The 17,061-nt window shown below is 44.5% G+C and overlaps 1 protein-coding gene across 1 annotated transcript; it reads right to left on the bottom strand.

The window, feature by feature from the left end:
- Window positions 1-393: 393 nt before the first annotated feature.
- LOC147606635 (uncharacterized) lies at window positions 394-3,511 on the bottom strand. The gene is made up of 3 exons (XM_086791657.1): window positions 1,887-3,511; window positions 1,493-1,668; window positions 394-1,397 (listed from the first exon to the last, which is right to left on the bottom strand). The coding sequence occupies exons 1-3, from the start codon at window positions 3,283-3,285 to the stop codon at window positions 738-740; spliced, it is 2,235 nt and encodes a 744-aa protein (XP_086647783.1). The 5' UTR covers window positions 3,286-3,511; the 3' UTR covers window positions 394-737.
- Window positions 3,512-17,061: the final 13,550 nt, after the last annotated feature.

Genomic DNA, 17,061 nt, shown 5'->3' with positions numbered 1-17,061 from the left:
AAGCCCTAACTCTGTGCTACACAATCCCACATTGCGAAGATGGCAGCTGACATAGTCTAGCCACATATGCCCAGCTAAGTCAACTGGGGAGATAGCTGGGTCACCTATCTCATCATCCAATCTGGAATGCCACATCGAGGGCACAGGCTTCTCCTCCCTCATCAGTCAAGAGTCATCTGCACACTTCCCACTATAGTCCCATGAACAGTAGAACAAACGTCCTTTCCTTCCAAACACTACTTCCTTGAAGACATTACAACTGCCAGTGGGGCAAGTCTCGAGCCCTGTGATTCAATTTTTAGGGGGGAGCAGGGCAGAGTACTTGAAGAAGAAAAGTAAAACTGGATTCTGAACCAGCATGACCCTGAAACATAAAAGTCCATAAAAGATCACTCATCATGCCACCCATCAGAATAATGCTTAACATCAATGGTTGTAACACCAAAGGCACAAGGTTTAGCCATTTAGTTCCTCTCCAAAGTAATGGGATGTTGTCACATCTACAACTTAGAAACAAGCGCCACAATGGCATTGAATTTCCATCCAGTCAACTGCCAAGGGGGCGACCTCATCAGCACTAAGAGAGAATACAAAAAGGCCATGTCTTGCATCCACTAGACTTTGAGAGGGAGGAGTTTAGCAGTCACGTCATCAAAGCACTCATTGAATCAATCCCATCTTAGCTGTATGCATCAAATGATCTCACATCCATCCAATCTCCCCAATGGACATAGAACTTACCTTAGATAAAAAGGCAGGTAACCAGAAGATGGAGGTAAGCCACTACCGTGCTGGTAACTGTTGTTAGATCCTGAAGTACCAGGGTAAGAGGTAGTTGGCACATTTGACACAGAACCACTCAATGAAGATCCAAATCCATCTATTGAAGGATAGGTGTAAGGGTTGGGTAGTGAGACTGGGCTCCTACTACCAAATCCATACCCAGAGCCATATGCAGATTCAGGCCTCCTTTCATACTTGTATTGACTGTTTAAACCATATGAGGAAAGGAAGGACTGTCCAAGGTCTGTGGGTATGTATTCCCCTCTGATAGATCGTCCCAAATCAGTAGGCACATACTGGCCTCTGTCAAGAGCACCGGCAGAGCTTACAGGCTTTGCTAGTGCAGAATCATCATGGCCCAATTGGGTATCAGTTCCAACCTCCCCAGTAATGACACCATCAGGCCTACCTGATTCAGAATCACGAGCACTTTTTCGAAGCTTCCTTTCTTGCTTGAGAGCAGCGTTTGTCCTTTTCCTCTCTGCTTTGTCTTTCTCCAATTCAACAATGCGCCTACGCAAGTCCTCCAAGGGAAGGTATGAGCTCAAATTATACTCTTCTATGACTTTTACTGCATTCTTCAGTGCTGTAATCTGCTTGAGATGTGCATCATTCTGAGGCCCAAAAGAGACAAAGCTCAGATCAGAGAAAAATAAACCTAAATATCCCAAAGGAGAAGACATGGAGTTGAATGCACATCACTACATACCAGACCAGCTGCCTTCGTTGCAGCTTTCTCAACCAACACCTGGGCTGCCTTCTGAGAATCATCCAAATAAGACTCCAGCAAAGAGCCTGCGTTATATTTCTCCAAGATGCCAAATGAGGATGCAAAGGCAATTGCCTCTATCTGCTTGCCTTCTTTCGCAAGTTTGTCCACCAGCACTGGTCATTATAAGAGGAACCATTGGAACTTCAGGCTAATTCCAAAAGGTAACTCAAACATGTTTTTGAACAAAAAATGTTGCTTTCTTCCATCTTTCAGTAAAATTTAAACTGATTACTTTGCAAACCCCCCAACTCTTGCTTGACCAGACACCGTAGCAAAATCTGATCATGAAAAAAAAAATAATGCACCAATGTAAAGTTATGCTCTCACTAACCTGGAATCCTCTCTGTAAGACCAAGAGTACGGCACAACGCAGGCCCTATACCGCGGCGGGACATGGAAACTACATAAGTCAGTAACTCGTCATCGCTGTACTCTGTCCCAATCCCGAACGTGGCAAGCAGCTGTAAAAATAGGTGGGCATCCAGAGTGTAATCATCCCTGCCATGAAGCTCGAGTTTTGAATGCCAGTGCCTGGCTAAAGTCTTGGCCAGCTCTCTAACATCAGAAGGCACCACAGGGTAGTCAGCTCCTAGAACTGGGTCTGCTACCACTTCAGAGAGGCTTTCCAAAAGAAGGATGCAAGCATGGCAGCCCTTGTTGTTCACAGAAACCCTTTTCGTGTCTTGGGATCCTTCAAGAGCTTTCAGTACCAGGCGGCAAGGGTCACTAGAGGCCTGGAGAGCAGCCTGCAACTCTGCCCGAAGCTCAGGTGTCTCTTTTCGACGGTGGACGAGGAACTCTCTCAGTCCTTCACCGTCCATTTTCTCAACAAAAGATTTTATTTGCATAGAGTATTGGGCTTCAGAAGCAAGCTTTACCTGGTTAATGGCCTCCTCAAGGGTCGTTGCACCATTAGAGCTTCCATTGTTAAGGACTTTTACCGTGGTAGCCACCGATGAAGAAGCTTCCTTTAAGCGCTTTGCTGCAGCTTCTTCTGCAGGCTTAGCGTCTTTCCTCTTGCTCAAATGCTCACCCTGCCCTTCCTTCCTCTGCACAACCTTCTTCTCCACATCCTTCTTCTCCTTCTTTTGTGGTTCCTTCTCCTGTACTTCTTTTTTCTCCTCGTAGTGAGAATCTTTGGCGGGATCCTTCTTCTGCACCTTTTTCATCTCTTCGAGATCTGTTGCTATGGCGTGATCGTTCTTTTGCGCTTCCTTTCGCTGCACTTCTTTTTTCTGCTCATGATCCTTTTGTTCTTCCCCTTTCTGTTTCTCCTTATGACCTGTGGCTCTAAAGGAAATTATACTCTCACCCTGCTCCTTGGCGCCAGAAACATCCGTCTCCTTCATCTTCTCCTCTTTCTTCCTCACCCGTTCCTCCTCCAGCTTTTTCCTCTCTTCAAGAATAGGGGCTAAAGCGGTGTCCTTCTGTTCCTTTACTCGGGCCAAAGAGGCTTGCTCGCGGCCGGCGATGGACTCCTCTCGCTTGTGCAAGACAGCCCTGGCCTCGTCCATCCTGCTGTCAAACTCCTTCTCCCGCTCCGCAAGCTCCTTGAACTTCTGCTGGAGCGCCCTCTCCGTCACGCCGAAGCTGCGCTCCAGCTCTTGCCAATCTGTGATGCAGGATGAGATGAGGTTGCGATGGCTCTCGAGAGACGACAAGGCCTTGGCGGCTTTCTCTTTCCGGCTGGAAACGGAAGCTAGAGCTGTCGACATGGGCTCGGCCGCCATAGCCGCAGGGGAAAACCGAACTGCAAACCCTGAACAGGAAACCGTCAGGAAGAAGAAAACCCTATGTTGCTTGCAGCAGAGGGAAACCCTCGACTGGACTGTTTGTTGAGAAAACCCTAATCAGGAAAAAGAGACACAAATGAAGAACCTTGCATATAGAAAACCTATATTTATCAATATAGGCTAATCTTATCAATTAATTAATTTTCTATCCACTCTTAGTGTAAGGTTCTAAGTAAAATTTAAGGTTTTATTTAATTAAAAAGTCTCATATTAAATTATAACAATTTTTGAAATTAAAGATTACAAAATTAGTTTTAGCAAAGATGAAAGAAAATTAAATTTAAAAAAGATTATAATAAATAGTTTTTGGAGATCAACACGGGAAACCTTATGTATTATGTACATATATTCTTATAACATATTGCATAAAAGCTACCCCTTGCCTTTTCGGCTAGACAAAAAGGGCACAAAATCATGAAACTCGATAATAGCCTTTGTAAGGTAGATTTTCTTCCACACGGAATAATATTTGTCAGCATAGTCGAGGCAAGAAGCTTCATCATCATCACTATCCAAGGATATTGGGTTGCCTTAACTACCAAGCACATCATTTTCTTCGTCTTCTCTTTCTTCTTGGAGACCATCACCATAGCATTCTACCAAGACCACGAGCGTCCTTAAAGTACCTAAAAGGAACATTTTCAAAAAAGAAGATTTCATCAATGTTTATGCATGCAGCATTTCATGGCTTTCCACACTACTACAATCCTTTTCTTATCCATGCCATTGCCTAACTTCGCAATTCATAGCGAGGTAGTACTTCCCAGTACAAAGCATGTGCAACAAGGCCGACTCAAGGATCGCACCAAGCCTATTTGGTTTGTAATTGTCCATGTACACATATGCTCAATCAAACAGGTTGGTAGGCAACAAAGAAACTTTGTTTTTTAATCACCTTGCCTAGAAGGTGCATATTGCTCACGTCCCCTTGTGATTTCTTCGGAAATGACATTGTGGCAAAAGAATCTAAAGTGAGGTATATAAAAATCCTTTATACAATAGCCTAGCATGCCTTCATATGTGTGCAAGCAAACTTGCCTAAGACCCTTACACATGATAATCTAGCCCAGTGGTTTAGACACATCCCAACCCATGTACTTCTTGATGAGCTTGCCAATACTTAGCAAGAAGGGGCCCATGACCCGAACAACCATTTGAAAATCCTTCATACAATAGCCTAGCATACCTTCATAAGCGTGCAAGCGAACTTGCTTAATACCCTTACACATGATAATCTCGCTCGATGGTTTGGACACATCCCAACCCATGTAGTTCTTGATTGGCTTGCCAATACTTAGCAAGAAGGGGCCCATGACCTAAACAACCATTTGAAAGACTCCATGTACCAGCCTTTTTCAATACTCTTGCAAGCACGCACACACACACACACACACACAACAATGTAGAAGACACACACACATATGGAAGGTTGGAATCTTCTTCTACTTATTGCTCTCAAAAGAGGTCTACAAAAGATAAGTGAAAACCAACATAAGTACTAGAGTACTATGTAAAGTGGTCCATAATGTGAACATGCTAAGTAGGTGAGTTGGTAAGATAAGTATGCCATAACTTGATTGGACTAGGTAGGTGTAGCCCAGCTATAGAATCACAGGCAAAGATCTATCATGTGTTAGCTACCAAATGTGCCAATGGTGTACATGTGGAATGGTCACCTAGGTACGTCATGAGTGTCAGTGCGCAACTCATGTTGAGCTTAATATCCCAACACTCCCCCTCAAGCTCAACTCCATCTCTACTCTTCTCCCAAGGCCTTGGTGAAAATGTCAGCTACCTACTCCTCCATGCTGTCAACATCTCCTGCTCCTCTGTGCTGTCAACATCTCTTGCCAAGACCTTCTTCTCTCTTATGAAGTGATAATGGACCTCTATGTGTTTGGTCCACATATGAAACACTGGGTTCCTGGTTAATTGTATGCTACTAAGGTTGTCACAATAGATTACAAGTGTTCACATGCAGCACCAAATCTCCAAGTAACTTACGTAACTAAGTTACCTCATATGCTACCAGTAGCACCCTTGTATTTTGTCTCTATACTTGATAAGGCAACTAGCCGCTTCTTGTTGCTCCATGTAACAGCACCACTTCCAAAGAAAAACATATACTCGGTAGTAGATCTTCTGTCCAATGCTACCATCAAGTGTATCCATACACGTGCAACTATATACTAACCTCGTAGAAGAGGTCATAATCCATTATGGACCTCACATAGTATAGTGTGCATCTCACACTACAGCGGCTTTTGAGGAACTTGCATAAACTAGCTCTCCAACCCAATTGTGTGGTTCATGTCTGTCCTAGTGAGATCATCATATAGATCAAGCTGCCCACTATCTTCTTTTACATAGTAGCATTCTCCAAAATCTTACTTGCATTTGTATTCATCTTGCCAACCATACCATATTTGGACAACATGTCCAATGGATATTGTCATATGCCAAGAAAGTATCTCAACTCACCCAAATACTTTATGCTAAGAAAGTATCTCAACTTACCCAAATACTTTATGTCAAACTTCTTCTTAAAGAGACCCTTTACATTCTCAACTTCCTCTTCATTGTCACTCCCAACTGTTAACCCATGGCGGACATTGAGTCGTACTATATTTCACTTCATTAATTTAAATATTCTGAGTCATGGGCCGGGCTTGTCGGCACTATATGTTAAGGATAAAGGGATTGGGTGATCGCCGATGAGAGGCGCACCTTGGATATCAGTAGGATAAGGGTTAGGGTCGGCCGGCCATGTATGGGCGCCCAAGTGTGAACGGCCAAGTCACCTATAAGAGTCAAATGTAACCCTAAAATCCTTATTCTCATGTGTTGTGAATACAAGAGTGCTCTTGCCTTATCTCTTTGGTTTCCTTCTCCTGCGTGTGAGAGAGAGAGAGAGAGAGAGAGAGAGCGTGAGAGAGCGATCGAGCGCACTGTGTAGCGGCACGGTGGCGGCGGTGAGGCGGTAGAGCGGCGACGGCGGCTCCTCCTTCACGGTTGCGACGCAGGAATCCTTCAAGGCGGCGGTTGAGCGGTGAGTGACACACCCTTTGGCATTCTGTTTGAGCTTCCTTCCCTGGTTGTATGCTTGTAGCCATTCGTGGCTCGCAATACGGTGTCTGGCAAGTCCCCAGCTACGACCTGTGCGGCAAAAGCGCACATTTTTGGCGCCGCTGCCGGGGAGTTGCCCTGCACCAAGCTCCAGTTTGCAGCTCGGCTGCTGCGTGAAGTTTAATCTACACTGTAGGAAAGCGACTGTGTGTTTGTTGTTAAGGTGTTTCTGTGTTGCATTTCTGTTTCTTTTGTTATATTTTCGCTCCGCGTGTGGGTGTGCGTTTTGTTATCTGGTTTCTGCGTGTGAGAGGGATTTCTGAATCCCCAGATCTGCGCTGTGTGTGCGAACTGCGCCGCAGCCAAGGCTGAACCCTAAGGAAACCCTAGAGAACTTATCTCACAAAAAAAAAACAGAAAATAAAAAATAAAAAAATTATAAAAAATAAAAAATTCAATTTTATTTTCAAAGAAAGAACCAAACATGTGGAGAGGAAAGATTTTCTAATTGGAGAAAAAATTTTTGAAAAGAAAGAACCCCAATTGACCCACGACCCCGGCCTCGATCTCGGTCTTTTGATATATATATATAGGAGAGTGAGCCTCCATAGCTTTCTTTCAAGTGAGAGCTTATGGGAAGTTGTGCCCTATATGTAGCCCACTCCCCAAGGAGTAAAGTGAGCATGTGGGATAAAGCCCTCACCCTTTCCTCCACAAGCAAATAGGCTTTTGCCCCTTCCCCCCAAGGGAAACGGACTGTTTTGAGGACTACAGAAGCTCTAGATAGGCGAACACGGTGCTGTAAAGCACACTAGGACCCTTTGAACGATACGCTCGTTTCGAGCTATCACACGCCCTAGTCCAGGTTCGACCGTAAGTAAGGGGGTCAAAAACGGGTTAAAAACAACACAAAAACAAGTAAAAACGGGGTGCGAAACACCTAAGAAACCACTTGTGTGAGTTTCAAGGGTAGTTACCAACGCACGTAGGGTACCCACGTCACATGCATCTACGCTCTGGTCGGGTGCTGGAGTCTGAGCCACTAGAAAGCGTTTCAGTCTACGCAGGCTCACACCATCCTTCCACGTTAGCATCTTGGCCTTCGGCTGGAACCCAAGGGAGTGCAACCCAAGATCCACGAATAGTGGATAGTGACTCATCCTCTGACTCAGAAGCCATGGAAGGGCACCCTACCAAGAACCCTAAGGAGACAGGCCAAAACATGCCAGTGTGGGCCCCACAACCCGGATCTAGCATGTTTAGTCGTCTAATAGAGACCTTTAGTAGAGCTACACGCTCTGAACATGCGACAAGCGAAGTAAATGAGGAAGGAGGGGTAGTAGATTCGCCATTCACATCTTATGTAGACCCTACCCTCCCAAAGAGTGTCCATGTGGATATTCTACCCACTTCGTTTAATGAGGGCCCTACTGAGCTACCACATTCCGATGCTCTTCCTAAAGTAGAGGTCCCTAGAAGCCAAACCATAAGAAGTGACATTGCGTCCACTTCAAGAGAGCCGTTTGGCACACCAAGTCTGGATGGGATATTTCTCAATGAAAATTGGGAATATGATCTACACACAGAGACTCTAACGGACCTATACACGGGTTACACCTACCATGTAGGTTGGTTAGAAGTCCTACGATCTACATCTAGCGCCACTAATCTAGAAGAGCAGCAGCAAATGATATGTGAGGTTATTCATAGAATTATCCAAATTGAGAGGCAAAATAGGGGAGTGAACTTAGGTTCCACTGGCCCTATGAGATTCTTGGATACAGGCAAGGCCAAATAACCAACCCTATCACAATTGGAGACTCCCTCGGTGAGTCCCATAGACCCTTCATATGTTGTTTCGCCTGGAGTCTCAATGCAGGTTGAGCCCACGAGCAGTAACTTTAGCTTCCCAACCTTGGCTCAACTTTCCATTAGGGAATCCACAATGCCTACCCCAATGATGAGCATAGCTGAAAGTGCACCTGTTACCGCTGTAGTTAGTACGACACCGCTACCTAGTGGAACAGTACCTACAACAGTGCGTGCCAGTGCCTATCGGCCTTATGTACCTATTGCTACTCATGCTCAAGTAGCTCCTACGCCTGTTGGTATGCCAATGGCGTATGCTCCACGACCGCCTTATCCAAGAGGAGCTAGGCCTAGCCACATATCATATCCTACGTCATTTGCCAACCTACTCAGACCAACGCCAACTCCTATCAGCCAGGCTATCCCAGAAGTGCCTCCACCAACTATGCCTGCTCACTTAGGTGATCTCGCAGCATTTGCTCAGACGATCGGACGATCCATTGCAGAAAACATGCGGGGTATGCCTGAGAGAGAACCTAGAAGCAAGGCAGTACAAGTGGCTAAGCTCACTCAAAACTTCAGTGGTAACGAGGATGTTAGGAAGCACATTGAAGTCTTTGAACACGTGTGTGATTCCCTGGAAGAGCACAATGAGCTGCATAAGTGTAAAGCTTTAGGCTTAACCTTGAGTGGGAAGGCCGGAGATTGGTATCGAACCTTAAGGGTTGAAGAGCGCACTCACTACCCCACTCTCAAGAGATTGTTCTTGAAGGAATACATACGTGAGGGTGTGCTTTGGGGAGTAGCATCTCAACTCCAAAAAGCTGAACGCGAGGAAGGGGAGTCAGTGAGAGACTTTATAAGTCGATTGAAGCATCTAAATTCTCGCTGCACTCCCGATGAACGCTTCAATAACAACCAACTCCTCGATAGATTCATCCGAGGATTGCGCCACGAGGACATTTACAATGGCCTCGTCATTAGAGGTCTTACAACGTCGGAAGCAGTCACGGCCAATGCAATCCAGTTAGAAGACAACTTGATGATTGCAGGTAAAAAGGTGTCTTCAGAAACAAAATCTGTTAGTTCGCAAGTATCTGGGCACGAGCCAATGACGATAAAACCTATTGCCAAGGAGCCCAAGATATCTGAAATGTCTGTGACCGACCTTACTAAGGCTCTCCAAGAATACTTTAGGGGTAATCGAGCTCCTCAGAATAGCCATATGTACCCAAGGAGAGAGCAACAATGGTGTTCGGTGTGCTTAGGACCACATAGTACAAGTGAATGTCCCACATTCAAAGTCAAATTCAATGGGAATTGCAATGCATGTGGTAAGTATGGCCATCAATCTAAAGATTGCCTAACACTTAAGCGAATGTTGGCAAACCAGGCACCACTAGCTTGGTCAAACATACCTCAAGTACCCGCGCTAATGCCTGCACAACCTATCGAGCAACCGTCACAGCACATAGTTCCAAGGAATCCGAATGTAGTCCAGTCTGTGCCATTACCACCGCCAGTGCTAGGACCACAACCTCCATATCCAAGGATTACCCCAATAAACCAGATGGGTTGTGAGTCACATAGTGCATGTGGGGATTATGAAGAGGAGATAGACCCTACTGCTCCATACGGGATTGATACGTTTGAAATGATTCCCCAGTACTACATGGAGGATCATCTCGGGCAAGTCAAGCCTGTATATCAAGCGGCTGCTCTCGCCACAAGAGGGCAAAACCTTAATACCTTGGCGAGGAGACCACCTCTTCAATGCTACGAGTGTGGTGGACCGCATCGTGTAGCAGAGTGCCCTAATAGGCTACAGAAGATCGCTACTCAAATGCAACCAAATCAAGGGAGCACATCGGGAATGCCGGTACTTACATGTAATCGTTGTGGCATAGATCATTTGATCGCTCAATGTCCACATAATCCTAATGCACCCAAGATTACGCCATTGAATTTGGTTGAGGTCACCAACCAAGCACGAGGAACCACACCTGTTGTACCCGCGAATGTAGTTACACGATCGATGCTTCAAAATCAAAACTACATTCTTGAAGAGAGGGATACTGCATCAATCGCTCAGGCAAAGAAAAAGAAAACACGGCGGAAGAGATCGCTTAATGCCACGAGCTCCAAGCCTAGTTCAAAGACTAACATAGGGACAGGAGTTCCAAGCCTACTACCAAGGGATTAACTCTAAAGGGAATCCTTGATGGTGGTGCTGGCGTGAGCATTGTGACTAAAAACTGTTGGGAATCTATGGGAAGGCCTCACCTCGAAGTCACAAACATAGTGGTTAAGATGGCAAACGGAACCATAGCTAAACCTATTGGAATGTTAAGGGACCTTAAGATCAAGGTCCTGGGATACAAGGTAAAACATACCTTCATTGTAATGGATTTCTCCAAGCATCCTATGTCATATCAAATGAACTTAGGACGTCCTTTCATGAGGGAAGCACAAATGGTGCATGACTGGTCGAAAAACCATGTCTATCTACAATTCCAGGACTCTGTCATTCGAGTTGATCTTGAGAATGGTCGTGCGCATCCTTTAGGAAGCAAGGTTATCATTGATAATTGATCGGATACCACTATTCACTCTGCCCCATTAAGATATTGCTATACATGCAAAAAAGAGACTGATGATGGGAAAGATTCTCCTTATATGGATGTTCTACCGGGTATGACTGAGTCGGATAACGTGGATTGGGTACACCTAGCGGCAACCATAGACACATGGGGGAATAGAGGCACAAGCTGGGTAACACCTGAGGGGCAAGATATGCCACCGTTAGTGCCAATAAACATGATAGGTGTTATGCACTTGACTCCTGATGGCGAGAACGTGGCAAACTCCACCGACATTGAAAGTAGCGAAGACTCTGATCAATGCAACTCTGAGTATGAATCTCAAGAAGAAACTGACCCTGAGCTTGATGGGAAAAATGAATCAAATATTCACCCAAATGTGGAAGCAAGGTGCTCAAGGCCTAGGACAGTGGCCTCCTGCAGTTCAAGTGAAGATCGACCAAGTGAGTCCGAATCTGATAGAAACAAAAATCAAAAACTTGGTAAGAAGAAAACGAGACATAAGCGCCAACGCTATCGAGCTAATGTACGCACTGCAATAAACAAGGAAAGATCCACTGCAGAATGGCTCAGTTATGTAGGAGCCATTGATGCTCATCGAAAGATAGCTAATAATTGGGGACAATATCTCCAAAGTGTCATGTGGTGTATTCCGCAACCTCATGACGTCGCCTAATTAGAAATCGAAGAGAAGCCGAAACTAAGTCGTACTGCAAGAAGGCGGCAAAACCAAGAGTTGGCTCAGCAACAAAAGGAAGCGGAATTGAAAGAAAAAAGCCTGGCACAACAAGAACCAGTAGACTTACACCCCGCACCCGAGCATTTCAAATCATTCACCACAGGGGAACGTAAAGTGGTCTACACAAAAGCCCAACGAACGCCTACCAATGGGAGTAGCGGTGTCTACGATGGCCCTGCGGTAGTTAAGGAGATAGACTTAGCAGATCCGGGTGAGGAGTCTAAACCAGTTTATATTGCTCAAGACCTCACCAAGGCGGAAGAAGCTGCACTTACGAAGCTTCTTAAAGAATTCAAGGACATATTTGCTTGGACATATCATGATATGAAGGGTGTTCCACCCTCGGTGGTGCAACACACGATTCCAATGATTAGCACTGCTAAACCAGTCCAGCAACGTCCCTACCCAATGAATCCTAAGTACGCAAAGATTGTACAAGAGGAAATTGAAAAGCTTGTAAAATGTGGATTCATATACCCTATTGAGCACTCAGAATGGGTGTCTCCGATAGTCATCGTACCAAAGAAGAATGGGAAACTTAGAGTGTGCGTTGATCTCAAAAAGGTTAATGCAGCCACCAGAAGGGATCATTATCCCTTGCCATATTCTGAACATGTGCTTGAAAGAGTGGCAGGCAAGGAGGCATATAGCTTTTTAGATGGGTACTCGGGTTACAATCAGATCACAATTGCAGTCGAGGACCAAGCTAAAACAGCATTTATCACGGAGTTTGGAGTGTTTGCCTTTCGCGTCATGGCTTTTGGCTTGACCAATGCACCTGCAACGTTCCAACGATTGATAAACACGGCCTTTAAGGAATATCTAAGGGACTTCTGTGAAGCTTTCTTAGATGATCTTTGTGTTCATTCCTCTTGGGATGAGCACTTGATGTGTTTACGAAAAATATTTGAAAGGTGTAGATTATATCGCATCTCCTTGAATCCTTTCAAATGCCAATTCTGGGTTAAACACGGAGTTATCTTAGGGCATATAGTGTCCAAAAATGGCATTTCCACGGACGAGAGTAAAATCAAGGTCATTCTGGAATTGCCACCACCCACCAACTACAAGGGAGTCCAACGCTTTATGGGCCACGTTGGTTATTATCGAAGGTTTATTCTATTCTTCGCCGAGATAGCTCGACCATTGTATAAGCTTCTCATCGAGTTTATTTGGACCGAAGAATGTGACCGTGCCTATGAGCTATTAAAGAAGGCCTTGGCGAGTGCTCCAATCTTGAGAATGCCTAACTGGGATTTACTCTTCCATGTGCATATTGATGCATCAAACTTTGCTATTGGGTGTGTGTTAACTCAACCTGGAGAACACAAGCTAGACTACCCCATTAGCTTTGCCAGTCGCCAGTTGAACGATGCTGAGATGAACTACACCACTACGGAGCGAGAAGGGTTGGCAATGATATATGCAGTAAGGAAATTTCGTTATTACCTCCTTGCCACCAAGTTTGTTTTCTATGTGGATCATCAAGCATTGTTGTATCTGGTAAACAAACCATGCTCCACAGGAAGAATCACACGATGGCTATTGATTCTTCTTGAGTTTGATTTCACTGTTGTTGTGAGACCTGGCAAAAAACATGTTATGGCTGATCATTTGTCTCGCATACCAAATGGTGAGGCTCCTACGGGGGTTGATGATGACTTACCTGACACTTCCCTATTCATGGTGGAGACAATGCCTGAATGGAGTGAGAAGATTGTTAACTTTTTGGTTAATGGCTTTCCACCCAAGGAGCTTCGTAAAGATCTAGCTCGAAAGCTGATCAAGGAATGCGAACCCTATTGCCTGATGGCCCGGACTCTTTATAAAAGAGGAAAGGATGACGTTCTTAGGCGTTGTGCCCGAGAGGATGAGTATCTATACATTTTGCAAGAGGCACATATGGGCGTAGCCGGTGGTCACTTCTCAGGAGACTTAACTGCGCGAAAGATCTTACAATCAGGGTATTGGTGGCCCACTATGTTCCAAGATGCATCACTCTTTGTGAAGGGTTGCGATGAATGCCAACGATATAAGAAACCCCAGAGGAAAGATCAGATGCCCCTACATCCAATCAAAGTAAACTAGCCATTTGAAAAGTGGGGTTTAGACTTTGTAGGTCCGATTAGCCCAGCGGCCCGAAACACACAATCTCGCTATATTATTGTGGCCACTGACTATATGACCAAATGGGCTGAAGCGAAAGCGACACGTAAGGCAGATGCGAGGACAACAGCCAAGTTCCTCTTTGAAAATATAATCACACGCTTCGGTTGTCCTTTTGAACTTGTGAGCGACAATGGTACGCATTTTATAAATGAAGTGATTAAGGAGCTCACAACAAATTTCATGATATCCCATCATAAATCTACTCCTTATTATCCGCAAGCGAATGGCCAAGCCGAGAGTACAAACAAGACATTAATCTCTGTTTTGACAAAGACAGTTGAAGCTCATCGCGCGGATTGGGATCTAAAGCTCACGACAGCTTTATGGGCCTATCGTACTGCGTACAAAGTGGCTATTAATTGCACACCATTCAAAATGGTATATGGCCAAGAAGCAGTCATGCCGTGGGAATTTGTCATTCCTAGTCTTCGTGTTGCTACTCAAGAGGGTTGGGATGGTAATCCCTTAGTAGAGCGTCTATATATCCTTGAGCGGCTAAACGAAGAAAGACAATTGGCTGTATACAATGCCCTTGTGGAGAAGGATAGAAGGAAAAAATGGTTTGATCGCCATCTAAAGGACAAGGACATCAAGGTTGGGGATAAAGTCCTGATATATGGAGTGCGAAATGAAAAGAAGAAGCTCAAATATGCTGGTAAGGGACCATATAGAGTATGTGAAATTACCCTGCAAGGTACCATTAGAGTGGAGACTCTCGACGGAGTTGAAACCATTGGATTCCTTAATGGGAGTAAATTCAAAAGGTACTATGACCCCCTGAGCCAAGAGGAGTTACATGCAATCCATCAAAAGAAGGCAGCTAAAGAACAGGCTGAGCTTAAAAAGATACAAGCAAGAGTTGAAGCCAAAGAACGTCAACAGCGTGCTAAGAGACAACGAGAAGCCAACTTGGGAATTACGCAAGTATTTTTCGAGGAAGCAGAAGAGGATGCACTGGAATCTGACCCACCTCTAAGGTACCCAATTGTTGAGTTACAGAGTCCTTACGGGGAGGTGCTGTATAATGCATTATTGGATACAGGAGCTCAACACAATTTGCTATCATATGGCGTGTGGTGTCAACTGGGAAAACCACCTTTAACCAAGAGTTCTATCCAAGTTCAAGGAATCAACAAGAAGAAAACCCCTGTCTCAGGAATTCTGCACACTCCGGTTGCTTATGACAAGGGAACCATAATTCAAAGCTTTTTGGTTATGCCTGCTGGTACCATGGAAGGGACTGTAAACTTAGGGCGCAAATGGATGATGGCCACCAAGTGCAATATCGATTGGGCAACCAGACGAGTCACAACGCAAGAACCAACACTCAGTTTGACCGCTCAAAATCTTGCACCTAAGTCATTCACTCAAATATTAGATAACAAAAAATCACAAAGTCCAGTGGCAAAACCATCTTCGATTGTTGGCCACCCCTCTAATGCTTCAACGCCAAGAGTGGAAACAGGCAAGGTGGTCCCTAAAGCTTCGCTTACTATGCCAAAGAGTACATACAAATGGGTCCCCAAAGCTTCGTTAGCAGCTACTTCCCCTGCTCAATCTCGTTCAGCCACCAAGAAGCCTCGTAAAAGGAAAGTAGCTACCCACCCGAGAAAGGGCAATGTAACATCGCGATGGATCCCTAAAAAATTATTAGTAGCCCAAGGGTACTACGAGGGGAATGACCAGATTTGGGTCCCTAAACATAAGGTGAATCCCTCTACATCACCTGTAAAACCTTGCAAACCAATTGTTGCCACCCCAATGACAATTCAAGACCGTGGTAAGGGAAAGGTAATAGAGTGCTCCGCACCACTTCCAGAGTTAGTTTGGATTCCCAAACGATATCGATCATTACCACGTAGCTCAGGAAGGGGGGAGCCACATGAAGCTTCTAGCTCCTCATGCCAGGCACACACTCATATAGAAGTTTCTACATGCTCTACACCTACTCTTGTCAACACCCAACAAAAAACCCATGAGCCTACGTCTCCCCTTGTAATAGTATCGATGGAAACCATTTCCTCCATTCGTCAATGGGAGCGTACACTACCATCTCTGCAATTGGATGTGGCCACAAGGGTCATAAAAAGCTATCTGCCCACATCACAACCTATGACCCGCTGGACAAATTGGTTCCAAGAGGCTGCAACATCATTGCAAATAATATGATCTACCCAAGGAAAGGGGGAGCATGTACTCACGCTCGACATTCTAATGCTTCCTCCTTAACCTTCTCCCCTGACCATGTAATTGCCAAATTCAAGGGGACGTATATATATAGCTTCATACATTATAAAAAAAAAAAACAAAACAAAGAAAAGAAAAACAAAAAATAGTAAAAAAAGCAAGAGCACAAAAAGAGGATAAATATCCGTATACAATCAAGAACTAGATTGACCTGTCTCACAAACCTACTGATGCTATATCTGTGTTTGCAGATATGGCAGATGCACGATCATCATACACTTCATCCACTCCCGCCTTTGATGAGAGGTATCATCTGTACCTTTCTCAGATATTTCACATGTGCTATCCTGTAATTGAAACTGAATGGGATCATATAGATGTATTAGCCAGAGAGGAAAATGTTGAGGAATTAGAATGGCTAATTCGCTTATTAACCATGACTGACCCCTACTCCGTAGAGGACATATCCCCGATAGCCCAATGCTTTCCTTTTCCACAAGATGACTATCCTCGCATGGTTACATTCTTGATGAGTCTATGTGGATGGGAAAATGAAAAGGAAATATCTGACAATGATGAATGGACGGATGAAACTCATGGCACTACTGAGGTTGACTTTATTTGTTTGGATGATGCGGATAGAGGCTTAGCCTTAGGGCTAGAGCCAGGACTCTACAACATCCTCTTACCGTATCCTCAGTAGTAGTGTGGTGACTGGTAGGTAGGTTAGCATTTCCAAGTTTTTTCTAGTTTAGATTCCTTAAACAAGTCTTGAAATTTTCACACTGATGTGCCTCTCGAGGTATAGTGCTTGTTAGTTGATTGTACAGGTTAAAAAGTTTGAGGTGGGTTCGCTTTCAAGTCCTGAGACTGCCACAACGTTCATTAAAATATATCTACATCAAATTGCAAGCTGTCTCATCAAATCAAGGACATCTCCAATTACAGGTGTAATTCTTCCATACCCACTCTCTTCCGTTTTTATTGTTCAATTAATTTCATAAACTATAAGGCATGACCACATGGAAATTGTCAATGTACTACTTAGTTTTTGAAGTTGCTTGCATGCTAGTGTAAATCATTAATGAGCTTAACTTTATTGAAAATATTCCTAGGCAGCATGACGTCTTTAGTTAACCTTGG

Source organism: Cibotium barometz, chromosome 57 (genome assembly GCF_041138505.1).
Source record: "Cibotium barometz isolate CiBa-2024 chromosome 57, ASM4113850v1, whole genome shotgun sequence".
NCBI classification, from domain to species: Eukaryota; Viridiplantae; Streptophyta; class Polypodiopsida; order Cyatheales; family Cibotiaceae; genus Cibotium; species Cibotium barometz.
This window is presented reverse-complemented; position numbering and strand designations above follow the sequence as displayed.

Coding starts and splice junctions, on each gene's coding strand:
- LOC147606635 (XM_086791657.1), bottom strand. CDS start 3,285: ATGGCGGCCGAGCCCATGTCGACAGCTCTAGCTTCCGTTTCCAGCCGG. Junction 1,669..1,886: donor TCTTACAGAGAGGATTCCAG/GTTAGTGAGAGC, acceptor TATAATGACCAG/TGCTGGTGGACAAACTTGCG. Junction 1,398..1,492: donor CAACGAAGGCAGCTGGTCTG/GTATGTAGTGAT, acceptor TTTGGGCCTCAG/AATGATGCACATCTCAAGCA.